The sequence below is a fragment of the Notechis scutatus genome, chromosome Z (genome assembly GCF_049901735.1).
Source record: "Notechis scutatus isolate UNSWTSFEM ecotype Mainland chromosome Z, rNotScu1.2, whole genome shotgun sequence".
Classification (NCBI taxonomy): Eukaryota; Metazoa; Chordata; class Lepidosauria; order Squamata; family Elapidae; genus Notechis; species Notechis scutatus.
In genome coordinates, this window is record NC_142025.1 from 110,502,285 (window position 1) to 110,521,262 (window position 18,978).

General features: G+C 46.4%; 2 protein-coding genes across 4 annotated transcripts in view; one reads left to right on the forward strand and one right to left on the reverse strand.

Annotated features, from left to right (window-relative positions):
- Positions 1-5,253, forward strand: part of RPGRIP1 (RPGR interacting protein 1) — a 60,758-nt gene extending 55,505 nt beyond the window's left edge. For all 3 annotated transcript variants that reach the window (XM_087945874.1, XM_087945875.1, XM_087945876.1), the window contains 4 exons: positions 1,473-1,668; positions 2,842-2,926; positions 3,012-3,142; positions 4,775-5,253. In XM_087945874.1, coding sequence (XP_087802000.1) covers positions 1,473-1,668; positions 2,842-2,926; positions 3,012-3,142; positions 4,775-4,908 — 546 coding nt within the window. In that variant the 3' untranslated portion in view covers positions 4,909-5,253. The remainder of the gene's footprint in view (positions 1-1,472; positions 1,669-2,841; positions 2,927-3,011; positions 3,143-4,774) is intronic.
- The window catches only part of SUPT16H (SPT16 homolog, facilitates chromatin remodeling subunit), a 42,440-nt gene continuing 28,424 nt past the window's right edge, over positions 4,963-18,978 (reverse strand). The window contains exons 13-26 of the mRNA XM_087945877.1: positions 18,835-18,950; positions 18,454-18,607; positions 17,482-17,609; positions 17,046-17,181; positions 16,768-16,894; positions 15,927-16,045; positions 14,394-14,519; positions 14,174-14,286; positions 12,043-12,118; positions 10,928-11,097; positions 9,043-9,172; positions 8,572-8,701; positions 8,208-8,285; positions 4,963-5,933 (exon numbers count right to left, since the gene is read on the reverse strand). Of these exons, the coding sequence (XP_087802003.1) occupies positions 5,782-5,933; positions 8,208-8,285; positions 8,572-8,701; positions 9,043-9,172; positions 10,928-11,097; positions 12,043-12,118; positions 14,174-14,286; positions 14,394-14,519; positions 15,927-16,045; positions 16,768-16,894; positions 17,046-17,181; positions 17,482-17,609; positions 18,454-18,607; positions 18,835-18,950 (1,755 nt within the window). The 3' untranslated portion in view covers positions 4,963-5,781. The remainder of the gene's footprint in view (positions 5,934-8,207; positions 8,286-8,571; positions 8,702-9,042; positions 9,173-10,927; positions 11,098-12,042; positions 12,119-14,173; positions 14,287-14,393; positions 14,520-15,926; positions 16,046-16,767; positions 16,895-17,045; positions 17,182-17,481; positions 17,610-18,453; positions 18,608-18,834; positions 18,951-18,978) is intronic.

Here is an 18,978-nt window from a genome sequence, read left to right on the forward strand (position 1 = left end):
ATTTGAGACACAAAGCCAGTTTGGTCTGGTGGTTAAAGCACCAGACTAGTGTTGGAAGAAAAATCCAATGCGGTTTGAAGCCAGTAAAAAGACATTGGAAATAAAATGCAGGCCATGTGGAAAGAAAGGTCTCTGCTTATTTGGTTTTCAGAAACTTCAGTGACAGCAGCAATGCTTCTGGGGTGGCTGACAAAATGGTTGAGTGAGTGGATGGATCTTTATAGGGGTTTTATGATTGAGATGCTCCAGGGGGTTGTGCAATGTAGTGAGTCTTGTGTCTTTTGCTATTCTAATGGTGGTGGGTAAATCCTGTTACGTCCTAAAGGTCCTGTCCTATCCTTAGAATTTGTGGGGGGGGGGGGAATGTAAATTCTTAATTCCATCAGCTCCAGAGCTGTGGCTGATGGTGCTTTGTTTATTAATAGGACGGGCCAGTCTTTCTGAATTGATATAAAATCTCCATTCCTAAAGACCAATATCTTTTGTTGAGGCTTTTTTGTATGCAGAAAGATTGGGGCTGCTTTGTAGCTTTAAGAATGCTTCTCCATTTCTCCTTTGTGGAAATGTAGTACTCTGTCTCTTTTTAATATTAAGAATAAAGAAAATTTCCTACATTAGAAACAAGGGACTGTGAGTTCTAGTCCCTCCTTAGGCATGAAAGATAAGTGGGTGTCTTTGAGCCAAACACTAGGAGATTGTGAGTTTTAGTCTCTCCTTAGGCATGAAAGCTGGCTAGATAACCTTAGGCCAATCACTTTATCTCAGCTCAACCTCAGAGGGTGGTTGTCCTGGGGAAAATAGGGGGAGGAAGGTGTGTTGGAGATGTTCCCTGCCTTGAGTAACTTGTAAAAATCATAAATAAGTACATGTGTTTAATCACAGTTTATGAAGTCAGCTGCAATTTGCTGGGCTCCAACATTCCGTATCCTGGCAACTAGAATTTGCAAAGCTTAACACTGGTTTCAGAGGATAGTTTGTTATGCATAAGGCCTGTTGGCAGAGGTGGGATTCAGCAGGTTCTGATCATTTCTGGAGAACCGGTAGTGGAAATTTTGAGTAGTTCGGAGAAGCAGCAAATTCCACCTCTGACTGCCCCCACATCTGTTCTCTGCCTCCCGAGTCCCAGCTGATCAGCTGGGTCTTCTTTTGTTGCCCTGCATTGGAGAACGGAGCTGGAAAGCAGGTTAGTGGGGAGGGAATGGAATCTTGCAGTATCCTTCCCCTGCCACACCCACGAAGCCACACTACGCCCACGAAGCCATGCCCACAGAACTGGTAGTAATTTTTTTTTTGAATCCCACCACTGCCTGCTGGTGAGACCAAAAAAAATGAGGACAAGATAATGTGAACTGTGAAACTATAATGATGGTGGCAAGAAAACCATCAACCTCAAGAGAGCCCCAAGGACCCTACAGTTCAATCCTGAGTCACAAATGTTCCTTTCTATTGGTTTCATTCTTTTCTACCCTCAGCAACCTTCAGAGTGGATTCGGGTGGAGGTCATTTCCCTTGGCCTTTTGCCTGAAAGCTGGCCTGCGGCTGATGAGACCATCCAACAACTCTATGTTGAATTCCACTTCCCTGGAGTTCCTCTGGAGGAAACGGAGACCGCTTTCTCTTTGCGGAAACCCAGAGGGACTGAGGAAATCTATTTCCACTTCAGCAAAGGTGAGCCCAGTACATGGATCCCGTTTTTTAAAAATTTGCTAAGGAAGAAAATAGAGTGAAAATAAAAGTAGACTTCTGTAACTTGAAGAGCCTCTGGATGTTAGGACCATGTTGGCTTAGGAGGGTGGACATTGTAAAGCACTACGAAGCAGTATGTAAGTTGAAGTGATATTGCACTTTGCAATAGTGCATAATGGTAGAGCCGTGGTGGCGCAGTGATTAGAATGAAGTTCTGAAGGCTACTTCTGCTGACTGCCGGGTGCCTGCAGTTCGAATCTCACCAGGCTCAAGGTTGATTCAGCCTTCCATCCTTCTAAGGTCGGTAAAATGAGGATCCAGATTGTTGGGGGCAACATGCTGACTTTAACAAAATGAAATTCAGTGCAAAGAAAAGTCCTACACTTAGGCAAGAAAAAACAAAAGTACACATATAGACTGGGTGACACCAGGCTTAATAGCAGTAACTGTGAGAGGGATCTTGGAGTCTAAATATGAGCCAGAAGTGTGCTGCAGCAGCCCAAAAAGCCAATGCAATCCTAAATTGCATTAACAAAGAGATAAAGCCAATTTTGGCCACCACACTATAAAAAAGATGCTGAGATTCTAGAAAACGTGCAGAGAACAGCAACCAGGATGATTAGGGGAGACTAAAACATATGATGAACAGTTGCAAGAACTAATGCTTTATTCTACTGAGAGTCGGAAGTCAATGTTTCCTTTTCTGCTACCTTTCCTCACTTTTCTTTCCCCTTTCCCCTTCTTCCTCGCTGCTCTTTTATTTACTTTTGCATTTTATAATATTTTATAACAAATAAAAATGTTTATAAGAGGAAGAAGCAAAACGTTTTCAAGAAAATGTCTATGGAGATTCTCAAATTATCCAGGTCATGGTTTTCCCAAAGGTGCTTTTTCAAGAGGCGACTGGACTTTTTGGTTTTTCTTTGAAGAGACTTTTTGGTTTTTTGTTCGAGAAGAAGCTTCTTGGATGAGATGCAAAACTTCTTCAAAGAGAAACCAGAAAGTCCAGTCGCCTCTCAAAAAAGCATCTTTGGGTTTTCAAGGAAAAAGCAGCAACGTTGCACCCAACCCTTTTTGAATAAAACATGGTCTGGATGATTTGAGAATCTCCATAGATATCAGAATTAAATAACTTGCTGAATCCTTTTGTCTCAGTGATCAAACTGGATGCAGATCCCAAAAGTTTCCAGAGGCAAATGCTGCTTTCCATGCTTGCGGCTGAGGATCCCGAATGGAACAAGTGAGTGTCAGTGCTGCTCTTATAAAAAGTTGTGGGGAAGAAATTCCCAGGATAGGTATTGATCAAGTCTCCCCTTTGGCTACAGGCTGCAGTTTATAGTGGTGAGTGAGCCTCTTCCTGGAGCCAGCGGGGAATGCGAAGATGTGGGCTTCTCCAGTGTGGATTTGAGAGAGATTCTTCTGACTGGGAACGACATCTTTGAGCAAGACTTACAAGGTATGACTCTCTTCAAAAAATTGGAAGCAATCAAATACACACAACCCAAGGCAACGCTTAAGGCAGGAGTGTCAAACTCAAGGCCTGCATCTGGCCTGTGGGGTGCTTAGATCTGGCCTGTGGAGCTGCCCTGGAAACAGTAAGGACTGAATCATGGTGCCTCTGCCAGTGAAAACGGAGCCCAAGGCCATCACACCCCAATATGGAGTCTGGGAGGGTCGCGCACAGCTTCCCTGACTCCATTTTTGCTGGCAGAGGGCTGCAGAAGGCCATGGTGGCTGAATATGGGGTCTGGGGGGACCGCGCGCTGGAGCGGGGGGCTGGTTCTGTTTTCACTGGCAGAAGGCTAGCAAAAGAAACTAAAAACAAAAGAAGAAATGTTTCCCTTTTGCATTTGAGCATGGAAGGGGCAGGAAAGGAAAAAGGGAAAGAGGAAAGAAAAAGAAGGGAAGAGAGCTAGGAAGGAAAAAGAAGGAAAGAGGGGAAGGAAGAAGAAAGGAGAATAAAGAAGGAAAGAAAAAGAAGAAAAGGAACGAAGGATTATGAGGGAGGGAGGGCCTGAGAAAAGTCCTGCCTTAGCACTTGGCCATCATAGGTGCCCCCGCAATACAAGCGAAGTCAAACTGGCCACGCACACCATGGCCAACCCCTCGAGGTCAAACACAACCCTTATGCAGCCCTCAATGAAATTGAGTTTGACACCCTGGTTTAAGGGATTAACATTCAAATGTGGTTTGGTTGCTTGATGTTCGCGGAGGGTAGGAGCTTTTCATTTCCTCAGATGTGGCTGGATTTGAATTCCTACCAGCCAAAATCCAAGGACTAGTTTCCCAAGGCCAGAGAGAAATAGAAGTATTAATAGAAACAGTTTTCACTTAAAGTTTGGATAGCTTAATTTAAAACCAAATTTTAGAATATCGAAATACAGGTGGTCCTCAACTTACAACACTTCATTTAGTGACCGTTCAAAGCCTTAATGGCACTGAAAAAAATGACTTAGGACCATTTTTCCCATTTATGACAGTTGCAGCGTCCACATGGTCACACAATTAAAATCCACAGCTCTATTAATTCTGCCCTCCACAACGGTCTGTTTCTCACATGGGAAAATTACCTGCTCAAGGCAAGCTGCATACAAATTCCTGCCAGGTATAGGATGATACCAGTTACTATCGTGTTTTCCCAAAAATAACACTGGGTCTTATATTAATTTTTGCTCCAACAGAAACATTAGGGCTTATTTTTTGGTTGTCTTATTTTCAGGGAAATATGATAGTAAATGCGTCCGTCTGGCCGACAATCTTAACTAGGACTTATTTTTGGTGTGGCTTATATTATGAGCATCCTGAAAAATCGTGCTAGGGCTTATTTTCCAGATGGGTATTATTTTCGGGGAAATATGGTGTTAAATGCATGTCTAGCTGACAATTTTAACTGGGGCTTATTTTTGGCGTAAGGCTTATTTTCCAGTTTATTTTCGGGAAAACAGGTTATCTGGAGGATTAGAAAGTTTCCATGTTCAACTTAAAAATATTCAAGTCGTTTTTCTCCTCCTCTGCCTCTCCAACCTTCAGGAATGATTGCCACTTGGTAAACAACACTATCTTGTACTTTTCATTTCTTATCACCCAGTTTTGAGTTCTTTAGACCACGCCACCAAGATTGGGAAGTTGAAAGTCTCAGTTGAAGCAGCAGTCGCATTGCATGCCATCTACCGGACAGATGAATGGCTGGGCAGTGAGGATGAAGAAACCGAAGACGGGTAAACAGGCTTCTATTATTAAAAGGATGGTTGCTACTTTTTTTTGGAGCCAGCAAAATTAACTTTCCAAATCTTTTATTTATTTATAAAAAAGACATTTTTATAGTTCAGTTTGTCTCCAAAGTCAAAAATATCAAGAGTGCTAATGACTACGAAAGGGGAAAAAAAAAAGTTGAGAAAGCCCCATGCCCCCAACCCTCCCGCCCTGGCCTGGATCAGGTGGACCCCGACTCACCCACCCGAAGGAAACAAGGGAGGGTCAGGGCAAGAAATGCATTTAATCCGTCCCTTCCGACGCTCATTAATTGGAGACCCACACGGTAACTCTGGAAACAGATAAATACAAACGGGGAGCGTGACAGTTAGAAAAGGCGGATGGGGAAAAGGCGATCCCGTAAAAGGGGAACAAAAAAAAATAAAGAATAGAAAGAAGCAAGAATCTTTTTTTTCACTTTCGTCCTAATCTCCCAGTCCTGCTTGCCTGCATCTTTAGGAAAGCTTGGCTATGTATTCCTTTCCATCACAGTTCCAAGATGGATTTCCTGTTGTTGCTTGCATCGGCACATTTTTTTGTCCATCGTGGACACGGCTTGGAATTCTCTCGCAGCGGATTGGTCCATGCGAATGGTTCGGAAAAGATGCGAGGAAGAAAAATAAAGTAAAAACCCCGAAATATGCTCCAGAGAAACAAAACAAGGGAGCCAAGGAAGTGTGGATGTGGGAAAGAGGGGGGAAAAAAAAGTTTGTGGGGAGGAGCTGACTGCCTCTCCCAGGACCCTAAAGACTGGTTGATGGAGGGAGGCCTCTGCAGTCCCCCCAATTTCTCCCGCCTCCCTCCCCCAACTGACTGACGGGAAAGGTTGGCCATCGCCCCAATCTACTTCCTCTTCTTCTTTGGCGGGGCAGAACTTCTACCAGGACTGCGACTGTGGGAGCTGCGGTGGTGTCCCGAACTTTGGGAGGGGGGAACCTTCCTCTTGCGGCTCATGGTGCGCTCCTCCTCCTCCTCGTACCGACTCTCCCGATCAGCTGCAGGGAAAGGAGAGGTAGAAGTCAGAACCTCCGCAGAGCTAGGGGTGACAGGATAGCAGTGTTATCAGTGTTGTCAGAAAGCAGAGGGAGCCCACCTATTCTCCAAAGCACCAGAAGGCAGGACAAGAAGGGATGGATGGAAATTAATCAAGGAGAGCAGCAACCTGGAACTAAAGGAGAAATTTCCTGACAATGAGGGCAATTAACCAGTGGAACAACATGCCACCAGTTGTAGATGCTCCAACACTGGAGGGTTTCAAGAAGAGATTGGATAACCACTTGTCTGAAATAGTACTGGGTCTCCTGCTTGAGCAGTGGGCTGGACTAGAATAGGGCTATCAAACTCGCGGCCCGTGGGCCAGATGTGTCACACGCTGGCTGCCCCCACACCCAGTTTAGTGACAGGGAAAAGTCAGGATACATCACATGACAGTGACGACACAAGTTTGACACCCCTGACCTAGAAAGTGTTCTGACCTAGGCTTCCCCCAAAAACTCTAAGCAGACACTTTGTCCTGGCAAAACCCCTTTTATTAAATGAAGGTGAATTTCTTTCATTCACATTCAGCCAAAGGCCTGGCAAACAGTCTTTCAAGGGTGTAATTAGATAAACAGACCTTATCTAGCTTGGAGAGCTTCCAAGTAAATATTTTCAAACTCAGTACTGACAAAGAAGGACTTGAAGGACTCGGCAGTCTCTGAGGTGCACAGACAGATCTTCACACTGCTGCAACAAACAAATTGTTTCCTGCAAAAGCCCCCTCCCCTTTTGCTCCCCTTTTAATCCCTATGGGAGGGGCCATTCACCATCCACCTGTGGCTTTACTCCCACGTCGACCCTTAGTTTGTAATTGTTCTTTTCTTTTGGCAGCTCTGTGCATGCGCAGACTGGGAACTGGCTCCAGCTGCTCTCCCTGCCTCACTGCTGTTCGACTCCAAAGGCAGTTGATGACTGCCAGATTGCCCTGGCCCCACCTCTGCCTCTGACGCATAGCCCTCGTCCAAGCCTTCCTCAGCCTCCCGGACTGGGCCATGTTCCACTCCAACCTCCTCACTGTCCGACTCTGCTTCCAGCTTCGCTAGCCACTGGCAGGCCACAACAGAAAGTCCTTCCAATTCTGTTATTCTATTCTATTCATGAGGGGTTCTTGGCTCTATGAGCTTGTTTTCTTGCAGACATTGCATTAGCCTAACTAGGCAACATCATCAGGGATGGTAAGGGGTGCTGTTTGCTGTCAGTTTATATTCTGGTGTCTTGCCTGTCAGTGTGGGTGGCAGCGGTCTTAAGAGTTTCCTTGGTTGGGCTGTTTACTGTTGGCTCTTGGGCAATTCTATTCATGCTATATAATGGATGAACATTCTATTCATTCATCACGAAATCACGCCGGTGAATGAAGACAGTTTCTCTGATTTGATTTACACGGCTGCCCACACAAAACGACTTGGAAGTAGTGTTGAATTCAACACAGAATGCTAAATTTGAACTACCATTAATAGCAAAGTTCATGGTACAAATTCTGTCAGCCAACACAACGATCAAAAGAATCCTGAGTTTTTATTCCTGCCAATGCCTGGCAGAAAAGTCTTATGCAAGGCCCACAGGATTGGGGCTCTTTGGATGAGGCCCAATGCAGCCACAGAGGAAGATGGTCTTTTGCATCCCCCAAGGTGTCACTGCTCAAGACAGACCTGGGTATTCCTTGGCTCCCAGGTCATATCTGGACCTTTGGCTGACCCCATCTGGCCTGTGGGGTTCGCTATAGCGGTCCTATTGGTTTGTCCCTCCACAACAGTCCAAGTTTCACATGTGGCTCCTTCGAAAAATTAATTGTCCACCGCTGGCTTAAGAGAATGGACCTATAATATGTTAACTTTCAGATCTTATTGGCTTGACTGAGGGGATTGGGAAAGGAGGTCCCACAAGCACTTGGCCTTGTGCCAGGAAGGTGATAACCTGGGTCCTGAATTCCATTCAGAAACCCACAGGCAATCAATGAATTGCAATGGGGCACTGCCAAATGGCCATCTTAAGGTGCACCCAGATCTACTTGTGCTACCGATTTCTGGATTGGCTGAAGCCACATGCCCAAGTTTAATTTTCCCTTTCCTGTGATGAGAAAACAGAGAATTTTTGAGATGAGCAACCAGATAGATTGATTGGATGGATGGATGAATGAAGAAATAACTAAAAATCGCTTCCAAGCAGCTTCACCAGCCCAGGTTTGCCCCAAGAGGTTTCCAACAGAGAACTGGAGAGGGAAGGGTGCTTACCTTTACGTGCTTCTTCCTCCAGTTCGTCCCAATCTTTCCCGCTCTCCTCCTCACTTCCCAGGGACTCTTTGGAGTAGTCTGCCAAAGAAAAGAAATTATATTATACACCTCTTGAAGGAGCAAGAGGGAGAGAGAAAGGGAGGGAGAGGGGATGGAAAGAGGGAAGGAGGAGAGCGAGAAGGGAAAAGGAAGGGAGAGAGAAGGGGAGGGTGGGTAAAGAGGGAGGGAGAGAGGGGTGAGAAGAAGAAGAAAGGAGGGAGGGAGGGAGTGAAAGAGGAAGGGAGAGAAAGAGGGAGAAAGACCTTACATGACAAGGGAAGGGATCCTCCTGAGAAGTCTGGAGTGACCCTCCTTCTTTCCTCACCTGATTCTTCTGCCTCTGAAGAATAGTCTTCATCACTATCCTCCTCCTCATCTTCATACTCTTCCTCAGAAGGGTTGAAGGTCTCATCCTCTATTTCAGACTCAGATTCCCCAGCTTCAGCATCACTTCCCTGGGAAAGAAAGAGGGACAGGAATGGCGTCTCTTAAGGAAGTCAATACATTTATATTACAGACCCTTATGAAAGAGATATGCTTGAGGAAGGCATGCTACGATTCTAGATTTGTTAGACAAATGTCCTGCAATGCTCTCTCCATACACCATAAATACATTGCATTATATAACAGCATATCGCCCCATACACCACACACATCCCAACCCAACCCGACTGTTTCCCCATTCTCAAATCATTCAATCTCTGGCACTGACACCCCTCTACCTTTCAAAGAAAGTAGGTGTGTGTGTGTTTGGGTTGCCCACCTCCCTTCTACCCAGATTGGTTCATCCGCATACCTCTCCCTCTGGCTCGAGGAACGACCAGCCACCTTGCTCAAAAAAGCCTTCTGGGTCATCCACAATTGTTTTCATGATTTTGGTCCAGTTGAGGGATTGAACTCCTTCGGTGTATTTAATGTCACAAGAGCTGATTGCAGATGAAAAAGGAAGAAAGAGATAAGCGTATAGCCTTTCTAACACCCTCTTCTCAAAGAGAACTCTGTTCACAAAGCCAGGTGTGAATATGTTTTACTTCTGTGCTAAACACAAACTAGTCAAGGTTTATTTACTCCCCTTCAAATCTTTCATTGGCACTGGAAGAACCATTACATGGGCACTTCAGTAGAAACACTGCCTTTGAGAAGAACGAGCATTTTTTTTGGCAGTACCTGAAATGTCCCTTTTGTCAATCTCTATGGAGATTCTCAGTCATCTGGATCATGGTTGTCCCAAAGGTGCTTTTTCAAGAGGCAACTGAATGTCTTCTAAGAAAAAAACAAGGAAGTCCAGATGTCTCTTGAAAAAGCACATTTGGGGCTATCACGACATGGATGACTGAGAATCTCCACAGACATTTAGCTATGCACTTGGGGTGAACACCCTTCAAATGATGCGGGAGCAGGAATGGATTTCCAGCAAAATGGTCAATTAAAGGAATCCATCCAGCAGTTCCAAAAAGGCTCCATACCCATCTGACCCTGAGGACACAGATAAACCCCCAAATGGCCTCAATGACTCTTTAAAAGGATGCATATGACCAGCTGTTTGCAAGGAGCATAAGTCCTTCCATTCTACACATCCAGTCAGAGCGGGAGAAGCTTCTTGGATGAGAAAAAACCAGGATTCCAGTTGCCTCTTGAAAAAGCACCTTTGGGGTCCCTTTCGTCACAAATCCACTAGTGCCATGATTTGATTTGTGTGCTGCCCATCTTATCTAGAGGTGACTCTGGGCAGCTTACAAACACTGGGTAAAAGATAAAGGTTCCCCTTGCACATACGTGCTAGTCGTTTCCGGCTCTAGGGGATGGTGCTCATCTCCGTTACAAAGCTGAAAAGCCAGCGCTGTCCGAAGACATTTCCGTGGTCCTGTAGCTGGCATGACTAAATGCTGAAGGCACATGGAATGCTGTTACTTTCCCACCAAAGGGGTCCCTATTTTTCTAGTTGCATTTTTACATGCTTTCGAAATGCTAGGTTGGCAGAAGCTGGGACAAGTAACCGGAGCTCACTCCATTACACGATGCTAGGGATTCAAACTGCTGAACTGCCAACCTTTCTGATCGACAAGCTCAGCGTCTTAGCCACTGAGCCACCGCCTCTCTACTTATAAACATTAAAAACCAGTTAACATTAAAATGTTAAAGCTATAATTTTATGGTCACCCAGAGTTGCCCGGTGGTAAGATAGGCAATCAAACAGATTAAATAAACAGACAATGATAACATACAATTGAAAGATGAGGGGAGCGGAGCACAAAATACATGAGGAAACATGGGGTTCTTCTGTTAATCTGATAGCCACCTCCAGGGTGGTGCACTCCCATTGGGGTCCCAGGCCAGCTGGCAGAGCCAGGTCTTCAGCCTTTGAGGAAAGTCAGGAGGGTGGGTGCAAATCCTATCTTGGGGAGTACAATGTTCCAAAGGGTAGGAACCATGGCAGAAAAGGCTCTTCTCCTGGACTGAAATTCCTTGACCTGATGGGGTCCACAATATGCCCTTTCTGCCATCACAGGTAGGGTGGGTCACTCTCATTGGGATGAGATGGTTCCTCAAATAGTCTGGACCCATGCCATGAAGATGATAAACCTCATGGGGTTGGAAGGGACCTTAGAGGTCTCTTAACACCTCAACAATGACCAGGCAGTGGAAAATTATACCAATGCAAGGGATGTGTCCATACTCACTTGAGCCATTCTTTGATGGGGTCGAGCGAGGCCACAGGAATGGCGTTAATCATCGTGACCTTCTTGCTGTAATCCTTGTAAACGATGACCATGTCGAAGTTCTTCAGGTGGAACTGCACACGCTCAAAATGAATCAGCTCTACCTCATCCAGCGTTACCACAAACGGAGGCTGCAGGGAGGGAGAGAACTCCGATTAGTCTTCCAAACCTTTGAGATATTGGATATCATGGGAGCAAGGACATGGTTGGCTGAGGAATTCTGGGAGTTGAAGTCCACAAGTCTTAAAATTGCCAAGTTTGGAGACCCCTGCCCTAGACTACAATGGTCACAGACTTTTCTTCTCAAATGTACAATGGCATTGCTCTCGTGTCAGAAGCACCAAGGCACTTCTGGTTGAAAGGATTAGCCAGGACATCACCATTGTCTGGGAACACCCAGTTTGGGGCTCCTTTCATGTTCCCGGCACGAGCTGGAGCAAAGGACGGGAGCTCAATCTTGCCTCATGGCAGCACTTAAGTCTCAAATACGGTCTTGCTAACCTCCACTCCAACCTACTAACCACACGAGCCACCGTACTCCTACCATGTTACTATAATCTTAATATATTGAAGACAACTGTCAATAAATATCACTTATCACTTAATATTAACAGGGTAAATATCACTTGAGCCACAGTGGTGCAGTGATTAGAGTGCAGTACTGCAGGCTACTTCTGCTGACTGCCAGCTGCTGAATGCAATTCGGCAGTTCAAATCTCATTAGGCTCAAGGTTGACTCAGCCTTCCGTCCTTCCAAAATGGGTAAAATGAGGACCCAAATTATTGGGGGCAATAGGCTGACTCTGTAAACCGCTTAGAGAGGGCTGTTAAAGTCTAAGTGCTATTGCTATTAGCGGGAATGCAGATTAAGAGACAACAGACAGCATTCGAAACACATGAGGATTTCAGAAGGCCTACATAGTAGGAACCAACTCCTCTTTGTGGGTGGTAGGGCATCTCCTGCCAGTTTGTCAGAATTGCAGCTTTCTAAGCTCTGAGGACCAGATAAAAAAACACAAAAACATCCTGAGACTGTCCCTTTATATCATGCCTTTCCTGAGCAAACGCACACTCACCCATTCAGTACAATTCACCAGGGCACTGCTGGTTGGTTGGAGCAGGCAGGTGCTTCGGTAGGGGGCACCATTGAACCTTTCATGTGAGATGAGGGAGGCAAAGAGCAGACAGTGATAATCCCCTTATAGGAAAGATGTACATAAAATCTCAAAAGAAATCAGAGACCAGCCCTACCATGTTAATAAATTGTACCCGTGTTTCCATGAAAATAAGATAGGGTCTTATTTTCTTTTGGGACCCCAAAAAAGTACTAGGACTTATTTTCGTGTGTGTGTGTGTGTCTTATTTTTTCCCAATGTATGGTATGCCACTTCTTATGCTTGCTCACAGTGGGGCAGGAAACTGCGTGGTGTGCCAGTGCTTCTGCTGCAAGGTTGGGGGTGCCCCACACCCCGCAATGGCTTACCTCAAGGCTCTTGCAGCCAGGCCATCCATGCCCTGACACCTGCCTTGCCTCATAGCCGAGGCACCAACATGCCGCTTGGCCTCCTGCTCCATTGAAGCCCCAAAAGTAGAAAAAGTGGGCCGGTTCCTACTGGTGCTGCCGCCATGATGCAGTTGTCGGGGCACAGATGACCTGGCTGCAGGGACCCTGAGGTAAGCAGGTGCTGGGCGCGCGGGGCAGCTGCATCCCGCTACCTTGCCTCATGGTCGTGGCACTGCACCAATCAGACTGAACGGGCGGCCAGCCAGGTGCACAGGCCCTGAAGTAGGGCTTATTTTGGCGATAGGGCTTATATTTAGGTGCACACGTAAAAACATGCTAAGTCTTAGTTTCAGGATAGGTCTTATTTTTGGGGAATAGCAAAGCTTTTCAGCTCTTCTTTTACAAAGGCAGGAAGATGTGTCAGAGCACACAGCAAACTTCACCTGTGCCTATCACTCTGTAAAACGACTGTGCGTTCTTGGAGGAAGGTGTGGCTGCCTTAAAAGGTCTGGGTCAGTTGCAGTGTTTGTGTTGATAGGCAGTTTCTTGTTTCTGAATCTAGGAACATTTTTATAGGGATTATTTCCTGGCACTAGTCGCAAGTCTTCTTTCCTCACCCAATAACAACTTATTGGAGCCTTGGAGTGGGGTGGAGTGGAATAAAAAAATTACAACATACAGATAGTCCCTGATTTATCATTGTAATGGAGTCTGACCATTACAGGTCATAAGTCATGATGTTTGTGTAGCTAGTCACCCACTTGACTAACCCCATTTCACCACCTTTTTGTTGCAGTCATCAAGTGAACACGGCGACGGCAAAGCAAATGTCATGGTTGTAAAAACATCTTCAAATGCAGTCATCTGACTGAGGGATGCTACTGAGCCATCTATATAGGCTGGTTTACGAATGCTTGATATGGAGTTCCATGATCATGGGCGTGTCTGTGGGTGTGGCCTGATCAGAACTTTGGAACTGGGTCATAAGTACCTCAATGGGGTATTTTGTAACTTCGTTGAAGGGTCGTTAAGTCGTAAGCAACTGGTCGTAAGTCAAGTTGAGTATGGCCTTACTCAACTGTGTGCAGTGGTCCTGTTCTTTACTTCTGGCTTGTCATCTAGATGAGTTCTACTATCTATTACCCATCTATCTATATCTATAATCTATCTACTTATCATCTATCCATCCATCCTTGTCTCTTTCTCTCATCTATCTGTCTATTCATCTATACCAGGAGTGTCAAACTTGCCTGATATGGCCCACAGGGTTCTTAGATCTGGTCCTGGAAACAGCTAAGGTCCAGCTGCAGTGCCTCTGTCAGTGAAAACAGAACTTGAGAGGGCTGCATGTTCAGTTATCACTGGCAGAAGGTTGCAGGAGGCCGACGCAACTGAAAACAAATCTCGGGAGCCCATTTTCACGGGTAGAGCGCTCAGGCCAACACAGGCAACCCCAGACAGTGATGTCAAGCTGGCCATACCTACCCTGGCCATGCCCCCCGTGCCCTCCCGAGGTCAAACACAACCCTTATGCGGACCTCAATGAAATCAAGTTTGACACCCCTGATCTAAACCTACCTGCCTATAGCCTATCTCAATGTACCTTGAAGCCTGCACACCCTTTCCCTTTCTCAAGTGAGCGCCATCCATCTATCCTCTTCCAGGACTCAAACAAAAGCTAACAGTCCACTGACGGTCCTTACCCCAGCTCTCGGAAAGGAATCTCGAATTCCAATTCCTCCTTGGTTAGAGCTTCTACTTTCTCAATGAAATTCTTGAAGGCTGTTTTCAACTTATGTCTCATCTCCCGTTCCATCTGGGGCAAAGATCAATCAGTCAACATGGCCCCCAACTGGTCTCCCGGCTTCCAGCTCTCCCTGTCCCCTCCCCACCTCCCCAGAGGTTCAAGCAGCCTCTCCTCACCTGCTCAGCGTATAGGTCATCCCGATCGTGCATGTGCTGGTGCTTGCCCAAATCGGTGGTGATTTCGCCCACCTCTGTGTAAAATTGCACGTCCGTGTGGCGTTTTTTCCCGAACATGATAGCATTCTAGAGGGCAAAGAGAGAACTGGTAAAAGTTTCAGATCTGCACAGAATTATAGTATGGAAAATCTGTGCTTAGGTAAGAGTGGGAGTTACCTTCTACTGAACATTGGGGGTGGGGTGGGGGGAGAATAAGATCTCCTTGGTACTCTCTGAGCTTGGTTGTTTTCTAGCAGACATTTCATTACCAAACTAGGTAACATTATCAGAGCTAGTGATACACTAGCCAGTAAAACACTAGCACTGATGATGTTATTTAGTTTGGATCATGAAACATCTTCCATAAAACAACCAAGCTCAGAGAGCACCAAGGATCCCTCCTTTCAACCCAGAGCTATAAATGTCTTTCTTTGTTGGTAACAAGGAGAGCAACAAACAGGGCTGAAATGGCTTTCTCCTGACTGTAAATGATGGGCCAAACTTCTCAACGTGAGGCTGCATTAGGTAAGAGATGCACCCACCATTTTCAGGATTTGCACAACATTGCGAACCACCAAGCATGGGCTTGCAGAAAGTTCAAAAGCAGCAGATTGCAATAATGAGGAAAAACAAAACAAAACCGAGGGCCTTGTCTGGCCTTGTTACCCGCTTCCACCTTGTTGTGGTTTGTCGACTGCCAGCAGAGTCAGATGAGTCAGAGGAGATGGAGGGGGAGCCTGAGTTACCATTGGATCCTGAGGAAGGCTGAGGAGCAGGGAGTCTCAAAAGCCAGAGGCAGAGCAGGGCCCACCTACTCATGCTTAGGCGGAGACAGCTGTTTTCGGGGTCTGAGTGAGGAGCAGCAGCTGGGGCCTGTCCCAGATGTGCATATGCACAGCTCAGGGATAAAATTCAAAATTTTTCCCGACCGGCTCTGTGGGCGTGGCTTGGTGGGACTCAGTCTCTAAAAGGAAGGAGGGCAGGCGTGGGCGGGGCCAACCAATTCTAATCATCCCTACTACCTCTCCCAAGGTGGTGCAAGGTGGTTGAATTTCACCCCTGGTGCAGTTGAGTCTGGAGAGGAGATCAGCGTAGGACCAAGGGCTAGCTATCCAAGGAGACGTTGACAAGCTCCTCCCTGACTGGGATATAAGGAGTGTGTGTGTGGGAGGAGCAGTTGTCAGAGACAAGCATCATGCTCCAGAAGAGTTCACTTTGGCGGATTCCTTGTCAGGATTTCCTTGCCACGATCCAGGTTGATCAGGACTGAAATGCTAATTGAGGCTCCCTGATTGTGAATCACCTAAGGATGGGTGACCTGGGAGCTTTGTCAATAAATGCCGTGTATTCCTGCCTTTCTAAAAAAAAAAAAAAAAAGGAGTTTGTCCTCATGAGGAGGCTGTTTTACTGGGGCTCGTGAAGGCTGGGTCAGAATACACCTGTAAGGATCTTCTCAGCCCTCCACCCTCTCCAAGCTCCAAGGCGTAAGGATACCTTCAGATGGAAGTGAAGCACGATGATCATCTCTCCGTCGCAGGGCTGGAACACAGCGTGTTTGATGTTGTTGTACAGGATGTCCACTTTGTCTCCCCGCACGGAGGTGAAACGGAAACCTGTCAAGGAAAAGCTGCAATGAGGGGCAAAGGACAATCTGGGTCATCAGATTGGAAATGCCTGCAGAACTTTCCCAGGCATGGGGATCCATTTTTATTTACTTTATTTAAGAGTACGGCATTGTTTCATTAGCCAGGAGAGTACAATGTGAACGCAGAGTAGTGGTTTGGCTGCCAATTGACTAGCTCTGTTGTGGGAGATGTTTGCATGCTTCCTGAGGTGCACTATAGCAGGATGAGCCAAGCTTCGCACCAGAAAGAAAAATATCTCTTCCTGCAGCATCATTCCTCAACTGGAGCTGCCTTGCAAACGGGTGTCGCAATCGGGAAGGTTCAGAAGCCAGCAGGAATCTGACCACCTGCACAAAGCACCAACTTGTCTCCCCACCAAAGTGGTACCTATTTATCTACTTGCTTAGAACATGCTTTTGAACTGCTAGATGGGCAGAAGCTGAAGTGAGTGACGGGAGTTCAGCCTGCGATGTGGTGCTGGGGCTCGAACTTCTGGAGCAGAGACCATCTCCAGCATCATTAAGCTAGAGCCAACACACCTCTCGGGCATGGAAATATGGAAGACACGATCTTGGGCAGGCTGGCTGGCCAAATTTCAGGGGAGGGGTTGCTCAAGAGATGGTGGCGAAGCCCAGAAGAACCTCTTTCTATGTTCTGCTTTTGAGCTACCTGGCCTCAAAAAAGTCGGTCCCATGCATTTTGCAAATTACCATTGACATGAGCTTCTAGTGATCCCTGCATCCGCTTCTGGGCAATGTTGGGACGGATGTAGAGGTCCTTCAGTTTTGGATTGCTGCGGTTTAGGTTGATCACCAGAGAGTCTTGTTTGACAATTCCCTGCAGAAAAAGTAAAACGTTCAACTGGTTTTGCTCCCAGAGCCTCTGTGTCTTCTAAAGGTACCCTCTCCTGGTTGTTGACTTCTCTCCAAACACGCTTCATTTTCTCCAGCCATCTTTGGGAGATGCTTTGCCTGGAAACTTAGCTCACCTCCTTTTCTTTCTCCTCAGCTTCCCGGGTTTTATAACGCTTCTGCACCTCCTTGATGATACGGAAGGCATTCTGGAGGTTGAGTGCTGGGACCATTTGCTCCCCAGGAGTTTTTATGTTGGATGCTCGGTATGTTCTGAAGGAAGAGCAGCATTAGCATTAGCAGGGTACCAGTGAGGACGCTGAAGGTATCTTTGATTGGGCTGCTAGGAGCATGAAGGAGGGGGAAGGAGATTGCCTGGGGTCTCGACCTTTAGGAATTTCCATTCATTAGATCCACAATATCCAAGAAGGTGATCGAGGCATGGGCTCCCACCCAAGACAATTCAAAGTCAACTAAAGAATACCAGCCCTGCAGCTGAGGTATAAACGCAAAAACTGCCATAACATTGTAAGAACCTTCTAAATTGCAATGCCCGGGGAGGCATTAACTCACATTTCTTTTACAAAAGTAGCTTCTGGGTTGGGGAAGATGTTGCCCTCGTTGCGACCCAAGGCACTGCCCGGGCAGTAGAAGTTGATCCTCAGGTAAGTGTAGTCACCTTCTACCGACATGCTGATGTTCTGCACGAAAAAAACAGAATAACAAAAAAATAACACAGTTGGAAAGGATCCTCGAGATCTTCTAGTCCAACCCCATGTTCGAGCAGAAGGCCTTATAACAGTCTGGACAAATGGCTGTCCAATCTCTTTTTAAAAACTTCCAGAGATGGAGCTCCCAGAATAATTATTTTAAGAGCTTCTTTCCCTGATTAGTTTCCACCCATTGCTTCTCATCCTGCCTTCTGGTGCTTTGGTAAATAGGTTGACCCCAGTGGTGCGATTCAACCGGTGTAACAACCGGTTCAGTGAGCGGCGCTTTGCATGTGAGCCAAACGTGTGCTTTGCGTGAGCCCCCAGCATTTAGAAAAGACCACTTTTAGCTATAATGCTTACCTTCTGCTGCATCCCTGATGAGTAAAACAGCTGATGCGTGGCAAACCGCTCTGCCGCGCGAATCAGCTGTGCTCAAAAATGAGGAAATAAAGCACAGGAAAAGGGCAAGGGCGGGTGGGCCAAATGATCACCAGAACTACCGGTTCGTCTGAACCAGTCCAAACCGGTCGAATCCCACCCCTGGTAGATCCCCTCTTCTCCTCCAGAGAGGAGAGGACACTCCGAAATATTTGAATGTCTCCACTCCTCCAGTGACAGGGTGGCCCTTTCTATGCCCAGCCCTCTCCTAAGACCACAACCGTACAAAGAAATGCCCTCTGTTTATTTTTTTCCTTGGGCAACACAACATTTACATTTCAGCAGTTTCCCTTTCAAAGCCATTATCTGCTCCTGCGACTACTGAGTTGAACCTTCCTAAGACTTGAGTCAGCCTCCTTTTCCCAGCCTAGCCCAGGAACCGAAGTCCTCGTACCTTGATGGTAGCGATGTGGAATGGAGTAGCGATGCCAAAAACAGGCATGATGACAGTCTCATACTTCTTGTCAATGTAAATCTTCATTTCCCGAATGTAAGGTTCTTTAGGCATCAGAGACGGGTTCTTATAGGACACATTTGACTTCCGGGCCCTGCGAAGAAGCAGATAGAATGGAAACCACCCATCTCAGAAACTATGAAGGACCCCAACATTCAACCCTGAGCTACAAATATTCCTTCTAATCGATAAGCTCCAATATTTTTTGGAAAGAGAGATGCTTTCTTGTCCCATGTGACCAGGAGTGGCTCTTCAGCTATTATATGTAACATGGCCCCCAGGTTCGAAACAGGAGAAACCCATACGGCACACAATTCTTACTTCTGGATCTGCTGCTCCCCTTTTTGTTCCGTTAAGCGTCTCCGGGCTTCTTCGTTTAGCTGCATGGCCAGCTCTTTCTGATGTGCCCGTCGTTTCTCTTCAGCGGTCAGCTCATTCTGGAAAGATGGAATGATTGCTGCCCTG